The following is a 13,278-nucleotide window of genomic DNA, read 5'->3' as shown; positions in this document are numbered from 1 at the left end:
CCCGGAGTCCACCCAAACCCACGTCCATCAAGTTGGTGATGCCATCCAACCATCTCATCCTCTGTCGTCCCCTTTTCCTCCTGCCCTCAATCTTTCCCAGCATCAGGGTCTTTTCAAATGAGTCAGCTCTTCGTATCAGGCGGCCAAAGTATTGGAGTTTCAGCTTCAGCATCAGTCCTTTCAATGAACACCCAGGGCTGATCTCCTTTAGGATTGACTGGTTGGATCTCCTTGCAGTCCAAGGGACTCTCAAGAGTCTTCTCCAGCACCACAGTTCAAAAGCATCAATTTTTCGGTGCTCAGCTTTCTTCACAGTCCAACTCTCACATCCATACATGACCACTGGAAAAACCATAGCCTTGACCAGACAGACCTTTGTTGGCAAAGTAATGTCTCTGCTTTTTAATATGCTATCTAGGTTGGTCATGACTTTCTTTCCAAGGAGTAAGCATCTTTTAATTTCATGGCTGCAATCACCATCTGCAGTGATTTTGGAGCCCAGAAAAATAAAGTCAGCCACTGTCTCCCCGTCTATTTGCCATGAAGTGATGGGACCAGATGCCATGATCTTAGTTTTCTGAATATTGAGCTTTAAGCCAACTTTTTCACTCTCCTCTTTCACTTTCATCAAGAGGCTCTTTAGTTCTTCTTCACTTTCTGCCATAAGGGTGGTGTCATCTGCATATCTGAGGTAAATTGATATTTCTCCTGGCAATCTTGATTCCAGCTTGTGCTTCATCCAGCCCAGCATTTCTCATGATGTATTCTGCATATAAGTTAAATAATATAGTAAAGCATATCAAATAATAAGCACTATAGAAGAGTTTATTTTCTGAGACCGGTGACTGAATGTCTTCTCAAATTTCCTTTACATCTTTCAGATCCTTTATTTGTAAGAACCACTCAGAGAACTTCAGCACTGAAAGTAAACTTAGAGATACTCTAGTGTACCCATTTTATCTTAATGGACAAGGGAATTGTGGCTCAGAGAGTCTGAGTAACTTGCTCAAAGTCACACAGTCAGTAGGAAGAAACACCGTGGCTCCTGGTGTCCATTACACTATTTTCCCTTCCACCATGAACCACCTCTTCTTAAAAAAATTGCTGTGGAAGGGCTCAATAAAGGAAGAAAAAAGCTAGGTCAATAACTAATACCTCTTGCCTTGTCCTGATTTTGGGTTAGGAATAATAATGATAGCAATAAATAAAAGAATAAAATTAAACCCTGATCATATTTTTTGATAATCCTGACTTTTATGATTGTGAGTCTATTTTGAGAAAAGTTGTAAGAAGGAAAAATGTCTAAGAGTGTGTAATCGTCACGTATTATTTTGCAAAGGTGATGGTTATTAAGAACTGTAAGTGTTACCAATCACTGAGGTAATTAAGGGTGGTTATTTTGACTATTAAAATCAGTGCATCATCTCCTGGCATTCCCTAGTAATATCTTCTCCTAAAATTACTGCAGTACACCCCCATGCAGTATACTCCCAAATTAGCTTTTCAGACCAATAATGCAGTGTGTTCATATCTTAAGGTAACAGTGATTCATTTTGTTAACCATAGTGGTTACTGCCTGTAACTAAGGAATGCATTGTCATGGAAACAACATTTTCTCTCCTCCCCCACTTTCACTTCACTCCAGAGCTCTTATCAAGAGACAAGAATTAAGGAAAATCATTTTGTCAGATGTATATGAACAGATAACAGATACACATAGACACACACATGTGTGTGTGTGTGTGGAGAGAGAGGTATAATCAATGAAGTTTCAATGATTAAACAATAGAAGATCAAGAAATGAAATATACATTCTCCTTTATATTTTGTCATTTGTCTTTGTTAACCTAAACCAGCACAAGCTGTAAAATGGGAAATGACTTGAGCCTAGCAGCCTGTAATGCTGCCCTAGAATAGGAGGTCAGCCTTAGCCTGGGTAATTCATTAGGGAAAGACTGTGTTAGTTATTATTGGAACATCACAATATAGAGCATACAATACTTTTGGGGTGTTTGAAATCCAAATTATAGGCTAATGAATAAGGGAAATATTGTACAACTCTTTTAGAATCCATTCTCCTTTGGAAAAACAGCCATAATTATAGACGCTCTGTAGGTGGAAATGCTCATACAATCACACATTTTATGCTAACAGAAAGGGAAAAAATGCTGAGGGATACACTTAGTCTGTGAACGTGACTTTAAGATTACCCAGAAGGCACCAGAGCAGAGTTCTACCCCTACAATGTGCCCTGGCGTGTTTGAGCACACACATGTGTCACCTCCTGAGACCTGGCGGCCCCTAGATATGCACTGGATTGAATTAACCCCAATTCCTGTTAGAGAAATCAACTAGGAAAGGACGCCTGCATTTAGTGTCATAATCACAAAACTTGAGACACAGCTGCCCTCTTCAATTAGAACCAGATTTGCCTCAACTTCCACTGTCTTTCCCTGCTGATCTTTGCTCATGCTTTGCTCCATATTGATTTCCCTTCAAGAGGTCTTCATTTTGGAAGCAGGCCACATATTCCTCTCATCAGGGGGCTGATTAAAAATGTAGATTTCTTGATATCCTCTTGGCCTATGGAATGAGAATGTAGGGGTGAGCCTGAGAATGCATTTTTTTTTTAATTTTATCATTCTTTTCTGTTTTCTTTCTTTCTTTCTATTTTTAAAACCACTCCACAGAATTCGGATGCGATCTGGTTTGGTTTCCATTAACTTGGGACAGGAGGGAGGCTGGGCTATTTTGGATGTGAGCAGGTGAGGGAAATTTTATAGGATACTGCATTTGACTTGACAGCTTGCAAGTTATTTTGTTTCTTTTGTTCTTCCTGGAACTTTGTAAGTTGAAGGCCATCATGGTATTTGGACTTCTATTAATTTAGAGGACAAGCAGTCTGGTGTTCTGGGAAAACTACATCAGGATAGCATGGCTCCAGCAGAGCTTGCTATAGATATTGAAGACTAAGTTGCTCTGTTTCCAGTGAGATCTGAGTTCATGGACCACTTAGAGACTTTTGAAATGACTACATTTATGTGAATGGGACAAGCCTGACTGTTCTCCAATAAATCTGGAAAATTTAGAGCATGCTCCTGGAGAGATGTGTGATGTCCCCCGTGGTAATGCTTTCTTATAGTCCATCAATTTTCTTTGAATCTCACCTTCATGGCTTATTGATTGTGTGACTTGGGGAAGTGATATAGCCCTTAGATCGTCAGTTATTTTTCCCTACAAAAAATGTGTCCAGTAACATCTACCTCTCGGGCTAAGACAAAGCCAAGCTATGTAAGTTGAATATTCATTGGAAGGACAGATGCTGAAGCTGAAGCTCCAGTACTTTGGCCACCTGATGTGAAGAGCTGACTCACTAGAAAAGACCCTGATGCTGGGAAAGATTGAGGGCAAGAGGAGAAAGAGCAACAGAGGATGAGATGGTTGGATGACATCACTGACTCAATGGACATGATTTTGAGCACACTCTGGGAGACAGTGAAGGACCGACAGGGAAGCCTGGTATGCTGCAGTCCATGGAGTTGCAGAGTCAGACACTACTGAGCAACTGAATGACAACGAGCTGTTTAAGGACAGAGCCCCTACCATGGACTACCAAGGCTTACCACAGGAAGGTGTTGTTTACCATCTCTAGTCTTCATGACAGCTCTGCAAGGTAGGGGTTAATGAGCCCCCGTAAGCAAACTGAGGCTCAAACACTGTGACTTACACAAAGCCATCCTCAGCACCAGAGCCAGAGTTTGATTCCACATCCTGATGACTTGCTCTCTTTCCGCCAGCCATCTGTGAGGCATAATGCCAAGCACTCAGGTGGCACCCAGAGAGGGCTAGTTCTACCCATTTCCTATTCTGCAACCTACTATCACATTTTCTTTTCTTTCTTTTTTTTTTTTTTGTCTCTGACAAGCAATTTTGCAGCTGGGCCAGCCACATGCTGATTTTTATTTTTTTGATCTTTTGCAAGTTTGACAGCCTCACTTAAAAAAAAAAAAAAAAAGAAAAGAAAAAGAAAAAATCAATACAGCATCCACCAATCTTGTCATTCATACTTCCGGAGCAACAGTAATACTTCTGGAGCTTCCTAGAGCCCCTAAGACGTCAAGGTAGGGAGGGGGCGGACTCTTCCGTTTTGAATTTTAAAAAATGTTGTATCAGATAAAGCCCTGGCTGAGGCCAAATCTACCACCCAGGGCGTGAGTAGGCTCGCTGACACAGAAGTCAAGGAGGTGTAGGGCCCTCGGGAAGCCGTTTTCAGCCCACTTCTGGCCCAGGTGCCGGTATCGGCCTCAACTCAGGCAAGCTGAAGTCAGAGGGAGGGGAGGATGCCCTCTGCAGGGCTCCAGGCGGGCCTCTCCCCTCACCTGGGCAGCTCGGCCTCGGAGGTCGTCTCTCCGAGGGCAGCAGAGGCAAGGGGAGCCCAGTGAGATCTCCGGATCCCAGCAGCGCCCGAAGCACCCCCACTGGAACCCCGGGACTCCTCGGGGGGGCCCGGGGCGCGCGGGCTGGCTGGGCGAGGCTGGCGAGCCGCGCGCGCATCCCCTCCCACCCCACTCGTCCGGCCAGCGCTCCCCACGGTGACTCTGGATTGCAGCAAGCCATTGGCTTTTTACCAAACCGGGAGCTGCAGTATTTTTTTTTCCCCCTTCAGGGAGAATAATTTCAGCCCCCTTCAGCTCGCATGACAATCTTGTGTGACTGGGGCGAGTAGGCGGGTACATTCTTTTACATGGTAATACTGCCCCACCTCCTTCGAACCCTCCTCTAAGCGCCCGGCTTCCTTTTTGTTTTTATTTTTTGATTTTTTTTTTTTTTTAATTTACCTCCCTCCCCCAAATTCACCAAAAGGAGGGGGGGTGGAAAGCCCTTCTTGGTTCTGTCCCTCCCCCCACGCCTCGTTCCCCAGGGAAGGGAGACCCCGAGACGCTTGGTACTTGCCCGCGGCGTGGCTTCTACCCCGGCGCTGGGATGGCCGCGCGGGGCGCAGGGGGCAGCGATCGAAGTGGCCGCCGCCTCTAGGCTGTCGCTCCATGTGCCGGGTGAGCACCGTGGTCGGGTCCCCCAGCGAGCTGCCACTGCCGCAGCTCGAAAGGAATGTCCCCTGTTGTTAAGGACCCTGACTGTTTTACACCAATGATTTGCCACTGCAAAGTTGCTTGCACCAACAACACTTTGTCGTTGATGTTTGGATGCAAGGTAGGATGAGGTTCATGTCTTTTTTTAATGCATGCTGCCTCCCTGGAGGGGAACAAACAATTCCTTTTATTGTTTGTTTATGTGTCTGCCTGTTGGGAGAGTGACCGAGCTCAGACTTGTTCTGCTCTCTCTGGGAGCCGGCTGGGTTTGGGGGCCCGGGGACCTCAGTGATGTCCCGGCGTCTGTGGCTGGGTTTGATAACTCGGTCGTGACTCATGACGGGACCCTGATCGCTAATGCACAGAGGCTCCAAGAGCAGATAAATCCTCGGAAAGGGGACGCATTAGGTGGCTCTCGGCTTGGGATCTCTTTCTATACTTAGCTGGCGACTGGGCTTGTGACAGCCAGGCTGCCAGCTCCTGAACTTGTCACTCCTTCCAAACTCACCCGGACCCGCAGGACCCACTGTCAGGGTTTGCTGGAGTGGTGGATGGACTTGAGATGACACAGAACGTATCAGTTTGCAATCTGCACTTTGCAAGCTGAGGAGCCTATTTTTATTTTAAACAGAAAAATCTGGAGCCAAGCTCATGTTGCCCCCAGTTGTGTATTTCTCTCTGAGCTTATACAATCCACTTGAAATCAACACTCAGAAATGTTATCCAGAGGTGGCGCGGTTATTCAGTGAGTTTCTCGTGAATAACTGTCCCACCCCAGATTTCTTGTAAAGGTGATTGGTGTTCCCAAGGAAATGAGGTTTGAAGGTTTTAGAAGCAGGTTACCATTCTTTGCTCAGCGTCTGAAACTTTTTTTGGTGGACTCTGGGAGCCGGCACTCCCTGAGAAAGACTTACAGAGCTAGGAATTTGAGCAGTCTTAGCCCCCTAATGTCTGAGTTCACGTCCCCTTACTCTTAGGTACATGCCTTCACTTTTTTTTTTTTCATTGTGCAAAGCTGTGGTGGTGGGGGTGGTGGGGGTGTCTTGCCTGTTTGTGTAAAAACACTTTTGTGGCTACTATGGTGATTCTCTAAGGAGAGAGGGGAAGAGATGGAGCGAGAACAGCACATGAAATAACTGAAAATTCACTTTCGTAAGTGATTAGAAGTCACACGATCTCTTCTGTTCTGAAGGATAACACGAGTGACTGCTCCAGATGCTGACAAGCACCTTAGGCAGTAAGGTTACTGAAACATTCACAGTCAACTTCATGGATGATGCTATGAGGAGGCGTAGGTTTAATGGGAAAATTGGGAGTCAAAATCATAAGTCTTATACTGGCTGTGCCTAGAGAATCTCCGTTCTCTGACCCCAGGTTTTTCTTCTATAAAATGAAAGATATGGACGAGATAATCCTCCACAGCTCTAACATCCTCCTATGATGTTTTTCATTTAATCATTTAATGGTAAAGTTACTGTCAGAGATATATGTTTTATTTTTATTTTTTTACTTAATCTGATAGGCTATACCTTAGAGTTAGTTCCAGAAATATTGATCATACTAAACAGTAGCCTCATGCTCCTTTTAAAACCCCTGAAAAGGTCTGAGAGTTGTGGAAGGTTTGCATGGCTGTCCTGAAGATGTATGTAATTGAACAGCACCAGTAACTAACTTTTTAGTTCCTTTCCTCACACAACTTGCGACCCTTCCCCCACGCATCTAGCTACTCACTCTTCTAATTATATTTCCAGTAGCCTCTTAGCGATGGCTACTGTTTAAAATCCATTCCAATAAATATATGAGAATTGCTTTGCAGTGCAAAATAATTATTTACAAAGGTGAATTATTTGCCAGGGGAAATTAAATACAAGCTAATAATAAAATAAGATAAGCTATTGGTGTGCAGAATGTTGTTGAATATGCATTCAACCCAGGACATTCAAAAGAAGTCTCTTTTATGTTGTTAAGTTTTCCCTGATTTTCAGATCATATTGCAGGGAATTGGTATAATTACAAGCACTTTTTCTTTAATGCTGGAGAATTACATTAGTTTATCTTCCTTTAAGTTCTATTCCATTTGGTGTTCCAGTTTAACAAAGTCAGTTTCTGAGAGAACCATGTCAATAGAGTGAAATACTTAAGTCATGTGAGTTGGCAGATAATGTTCTTTGGAAAATAAATCAAACCTCTTTGAAAATAAATTAATACTTTTAGAGGGTCTATTCCATTTTATTTTGCTGAGTATGTTTGAATAAGATAATTCTTAAAAGCCTTGTATAATGGGATTGATGATTATATTATAATCTTACTTAATAGTTGGTTAATTATTTGCTGGCTGATATAAGGTCCCCACCTTGGAATCGTAGATATGGGAACAATGGAGCTTTCTATTCTAGCCTTTCTCCAGCGAAGTTCTTCAACACTCTTTGACACATGACAACAGAACAAAATGTGGGAAAGTGGTGTATTGTATAGGCTGGATTTCAAAACTAGATGTATCATTTATAAATACATGATTTTTCTAAATCTTTTTTTCACAGATAAAATGGCCACAGTAATAACTACCACATTGTATATTTCTATCTCATTGAGGGAATGCATTTTAAATGAGATACATGCAGTGTTTAGTAAATATGTATTCATCAAATGTTTGATACTTTATATGGCCTTGGTTATTTTCATAACTTCACGGTGGGGAGTGGGTTCATCAATTATAAGAAGAACCTCTTTACCTCTTTTACTCTTGGGGTAGTTCTTTCGATAAACTGTTCATTTTGCTATAAGATCAATTATTACTTCTCTAAAGTTATTTCCTCTTTGCTAAGTGTTTATATAAAATGTAGGAGCAGTTTATATATTGGTAAAGCATCATAAAACAAAAAGCGTTTATAAGAATGAATGAAAAACTGATACCATTGTCCCATTCAACCAACAAATACTTATCAAGCAACCAATAAGATACTAGACACTGGAGATGTGACAATAAACAGCTTTGTCCCCATGATCTCAAAGTCAAACTCTACTAACTACAATAATGATTTAAGGAAACATATAAAATGAGTATTTTAGTTGAATCTTTACCAATGAAAGTGGGATTTAAATAGTTGTTGAAAAAAATTAAAAACTCATGGAGGTATGTCAGTATGGAGGCTCTGAAAGTGCATTCATTCCAATATTATCTGGGAAGTTTGAAAATAAACTTAGGATGGATATTTATTTTGTTTTCTGAAAAATAGTTAGTATGACAAAGTCTAAAACCTTGTTTGTATTTAAGCCAGACTGTTTCAAAAATACTTAAATTATTCTCATTTTTCCCAAATGGAGTAATGGCTTGAAGGGTGCTGAGTTATTTGAGCTTTCAAGGCAGAAACCCCAAATAATATTATTTTCTCACTTAGCAATCTCCAGACCCCTATCCTTGCCACATCCTGGTCACCATTCAGTTTAGCTAACTGACTGTATTACTTCTGAATATAAATGTGAAGTGTCTTTCTGGGCTAGGCTCTATCCCAGTCTCTGTGATAGACATTGGAGACACAAGTATAAGTATGATGCCATTCCTTTTCTCCAGAAATTACACATCTATTGAGAGAAGGGATTCTACTTCCTTCTCTAAAATACAGAAACCACAGTCCCAGACCTTAAGGTCTCATAAGATAAATTAATGGACGTGAGTTTGAGCAAACTCCAGGAGATGGTGAAGGTCATGGAAGCCTGGTGTGCTGCGGTCCATGGGATCACAAAGAGTCTGACACAACTGAATGGCTGAAAAAAAACAGCAAGATAAACACAGTTGTTCAAAAAAGTTTTCATATTGCGTCAGTTCTCTTTTTGCCTCAGTCCATATGATATAACCATATAATGCTGCTTATGAGAATGGGCTTTGCGTGGAAAAGGAGGGCTTCTGAAAGGCTTTTCTCTGCTCATCATAGTTCCTTTGTCATTATCTGAAAATGAGCGTTAGCTTTATCTTTGTGTAACTCTGTTTTCTCCACCTGCAAAGATGGAAGTTCTGAATGTCATTTTGCAGCAGACTATACATTGTTTCTCTTTCCTTCCCCGTGTGCCCCCCTTCCTTCTTTTCCTTTTTCTCGCCATTTCCCAGGCAAGACGTAAAACGATGAGATGTCATCTTTGCTAATATTTCCTAATATCCTAATACTCCCTAATATCTCCCTAGTATTTATTATTTCTTAATAAAAGTGCTTTGTAAAGTCTTGTGTTCTCCGCAGTTGTCCCTTGAATTCTTTTAAACTCAAAGTAAGATTTTATTGCTATATGCCTCATACCTTAGGGAACCTCTCTCTTCCCCACAAATAGTCATCTGTTAATATAACAGCTCAACGGAATCAAGCCATTAAGACCCTGAGGCACATTCAGTGCCTTTAATTTCCTGTTTGATAGATAATGATAGAGAGAAGTTCTTGGAAAATTTATAGAGTCCTGCAATCTGCTTTTTTTTTTTTTTTCTAGTGAATGCATAGACATTACAAAAAAATGCTTGGCCTCTCAAAGGAAAGGAATCATCTGGTAGAAATCAATTTCTTTCTTGTCTAAATGGTGACTCTCCCCAAAGAAAGAAGAATGAGACTAAGAAAGAGGGATTAAATGAAAGAAAATAGAGAAAAAGAGGAGGGAATCGAAAGAAAGAAGAAATTTTTACTAGAGAAGTAAAATGAAAGGAAAAAAATGATCCAGCATGATTAAACATCTACAAAGGTTAGATACTCTCCTAGATAGTAGGATACTATCCTCTAGATACTATCCTTTCCAAGGGTCATGTTTTTGCCCCCTGCCCCAATCTCCATAGTTACCAGACAGAGAAAGTAGGAGACAGAGAGGAAGGAAGAAAAGTACAAGATGGTGAAAAGGGAGAGAGATACCAGGAAAGAGGAAAGGGAACTGGTCTGTGGTCTTTCAAAGTCCAGAGGGTGATTTTACAAGCTTCCAAGGTTGCAGTCTGTCAGCACCTCTCTGGCGGACAGTTCCCGCAAGCCTGCGGGCATTCCCTAAGCCTCTCCCAGACCTCATTTTCAAGTCTCTGTGGTGATAAAGTGGTTATGTTTGCTCATTTGTTTATTTAAACATAGCAAATTTTGTTACAAAGAGTGGTGGTCCCAGAGGATGCATTAATCACTATATCACTATGTATATTGGTCATTTGTAGACCAGTTTTTCTCTATATGAATATTGCCAGTGTCTATGTTGGTATATTCTTTGTTTTTATTTTATAATTTGTGTTCATTAAAATCAATTTAAAAACCATAAAATCAGAAGGAAAACAAATTTTAGAAAGTACTATTGTCTCAGAGAACTGGAGATAAAAACTACTAATATTTTAATTTATATTTTTCTACATTAAAAACTACCAGTAGTTTCCTGGTACTATTTTGTTGTTGGTGGTCCACATATATCTTCATTTAAAAAATTTAGTTGTAATCATAGTGTTTACTTCTGAATGTTTTAAATGAATGTTAGAATTTGTGTATATATTTTAATGGGTCTCTCTTGTGGCTCAGCTGGTAAAGAATCCACCTGCAGTGCAGGAGACCTGGGTTCCGTCCCTGGGTTGGGCGGATCCCCTGGAGAAGGGAAAGGCTACCCACTCCAGTATTCTGGCCTGGAGAATTCCATGGACTGTATAGGCCATGGGGTCACAAAGAGTTGGATACAACTGAGTGATTTTATAAATTTTAATAGCTATCTAACAGATTAACATTCTTATTTTTGAATATTTAGCCCAAAGATAACATTGTGCTGTGTGCTCAGTCACTCAGGCGTGTCCAACTCATTGCAGCCCATTAACTAGAGCCCGTCAGGCTCCTCTGTTCATGGAATTTTCTAGGCATGAATACTGGAGCGAGTTGCCATTTCCTACTCCAGGGGATCTTCTTGACCCAGGGATCGAACCCCGGTCTCTTGCACCTCCTGCATTGGCAGGCAGATTCTTTAACCTCTGTGCCACCTGGGAAACCCAAAAGATAAAATTGCACCCCCTCCTGCCAATTTTCTACTATCAACACAAAAGCATATCTTGTGGAATAAATCTTTTTCTTATTTGAAATTATTTCCTTTGGGTAGTCTAGAATAAGCAGAATTACTGAGATATATTTTAAATCTTTTATCACTCGTAGTGATTGATACTGCTACATTCACTTTAGTGATGGCAAGTTACATTATATGTTATAACATTCCCCAGCTTTAAATAGCTCTACCTTGTGGGTTTATAAGTAAGAGGTAATCAATTTGTTTTCCTCTGAATGAAGTTGAAACTCTATCAGACTTTGAGTTAATGGGGTGGGAGTTCCCAAGACTACATTGGTGTGTTCCAGTTAAAAAATATCTGAAATGCCAAAAATCCAAGTGGTCAAAATGGGTACATCAAGTTAACAGCTATTTACACAGTTAAGGCATTCATCCTTGTCTCAGCAGATGTTTCAGATCCTATTATGTATGCTTTGCAAATGTCAACTCATTTAATTCTCATTATAATCTTCAAAAATGGGTTATAAGAGTTGTCTCCGTGTTAGACATGGGGAAACTGAGGCATATAGAGTTTAAGTAACTTACCTGAAGTCACATAGCTTTCAAGTAACAGATCCAAAATTTGAGCCCAAATAGTTCATGGCTAGAGCATACACTCATTTCCAGAATTAACTATGGGGTTCTTTTAAGTGGCAACTTCCTCTTAGGACCTATATGTTAGGAGTCAATTTGCAAAAAAATTTAATTTATACATTCTCTCTTAGGCATAACTCTGAGTTTAAAGGCAAAGCATATCTGTATGAAGATTCAGCCTTATAGTAAATGCTTTTTTTTTTTTTTTTTTGAGAGGAGTTTGATCTAATATACCATATCCTATAGTTTTCATGTTCTCATTTCCCACATAAGGTTACTGACGCATCCAGGAGGTGATGTTCTAAAGATCAGACACTGTGTCACAGAGCCACAGCTAGAAACCGGGTCTCCTAATTTCTAACTCAGTGTTAATTTTTATATGCCATGACCTCCAACTACAAGCTAGAAGTTCTGAGAATGAAGGTAAGAGAAGAGAAATTGACAAGTTTTATCTGTAAAAAGCAGGAAAAAATAACACCTTGCTTACAGGACAGCCTTAAGGTTTAATTGATATATCACATATGAAAACATTTAGCACAATGCCTTGAATGTGGTAAATATGCAGTACATATTTTTGTCTCCTGTTTCATTAAGGCTACTTTGCTGACTGGTGAAAAATTTGGAGACTGTTAATAGTCAACTGAACAGTGTTCTTCAATGAAGCACTTTGAAATTCACTCAAGAGCACATGAGGAGTACTTTAAAATGGCCAAACATATTGTTGAAGTGTTTTAATGCCACAAAAGGCACAGTCAAGAAGTTTATATAATTCACACCAAAAAAAAAAAAAAACCCCACAAAAAAACCTAGATTAAATCTGACCCAGAAAGAGAAAATGAAAAATGAGCTAATGAATGAAAGAGGTCCTGAATGTCCCAAAGAAGCAGGTTGCATAGGCCTTGTGTCCTATTTGATAAAGTATACTTGCCAGTTCAAGGTCCTTTTCAAATTTTGTTGTTTAGTAGTCGTTTGGGGAAAGAAACTCTAAATGACAATAGACAAAGAGGATTAAAGTTACGTCGTCACTAAAATATGTTCACAAAACGGAGTGTTGAATCATAGAATTTAGAAGATCTTGGAAAATCTCAGACTTATTCTTTATATTTGTTACGAAGCCTTTTACCTTTTACTCATTTAGGGATACTCAAGTTAAGTTCCAAAGTCCACATGGTAAAACCATCTCCAGTCCCTTCTGGATTAAATTACCACTGGATTCCTTCAGCCTCCAGTACTTAATACCTGAATCTTAACTTTAATGTTCAGTTGCAAATTCAATTTACCTATCCTGTTTGTCTATCTGAACCATGAGCTCCTTGGGGAAGGGGCCATATCCTATTTATTTAGTATACTACCTAAAAGATCCAGTAAATAGACCTGTGCCTATTCCATACAAGGCAGTCAATATATATTTGTTGAATGATTGGGAGAATTATGTGGTCCTTGTAAAGATTTGCTGAATGAGTTTGTTGAAAAATAAGTGGTGTGCTTTTCATTATTTCATTTCTCATTTTTCCTTAGCAGTTTGCCTCTGAGAACCTCGTGTGCTTTCAGACTTCCCAGAGCTTTTTTT

The 13,278-nt window shown here is 40.3% G+C and overlaps 1 protein-coding gene across 20 annotated transcripts in view; it reads left to right on the top strand.

The window, feature by feature from the left end:
• Nucleotides 1–13,278, top strand: part of DLG2 (discs large MAGUK scaffold protein 2) — a 2,231,561-nt gene that overhangs the window by 843,226 nt on the left and 1,375,057 nt on the right. The window contains exon 1 of one of the 20 annotated variants that reach the window (XM_043918988.1): nt 4,866–5,211. The exons of 18 other annotated variants lie outside the window; for them this stretch is intronic. In XM_043918988.1, coding sequence (XP_043774923.1) covers nt 5,110–5,211 — 102 coding nt within the window. In that variant the 5' untranslated portion in view covers nt 4,866–5,109. Of the gene's footprint in view, nt 1–4,865; nt 5,212–13,278 lie in introns of those variants that run through there. One more of the 20 variants, XM_043919014.1, reaches the window with a different exon arrangement.

Source organism: Cervus elaphus, chromosome 2, assembly GCF_910594005.1.
Source record: "Cervus elaphus chromosome 2, mCerEla1.1, whole genome shotgun sequence".
Classification (NCBI taxonomy): Eukaryota; Metazoa; Chordata; class Mammalia; order Artiodactyla; family Cervidae; genus Cervus; species Cervus elaphus.
The sequence above is the reverse complement of the archived record's forward strand: the minus strand, read 5'-3'. Positions and strand labels throughout refer to the sequence as shown.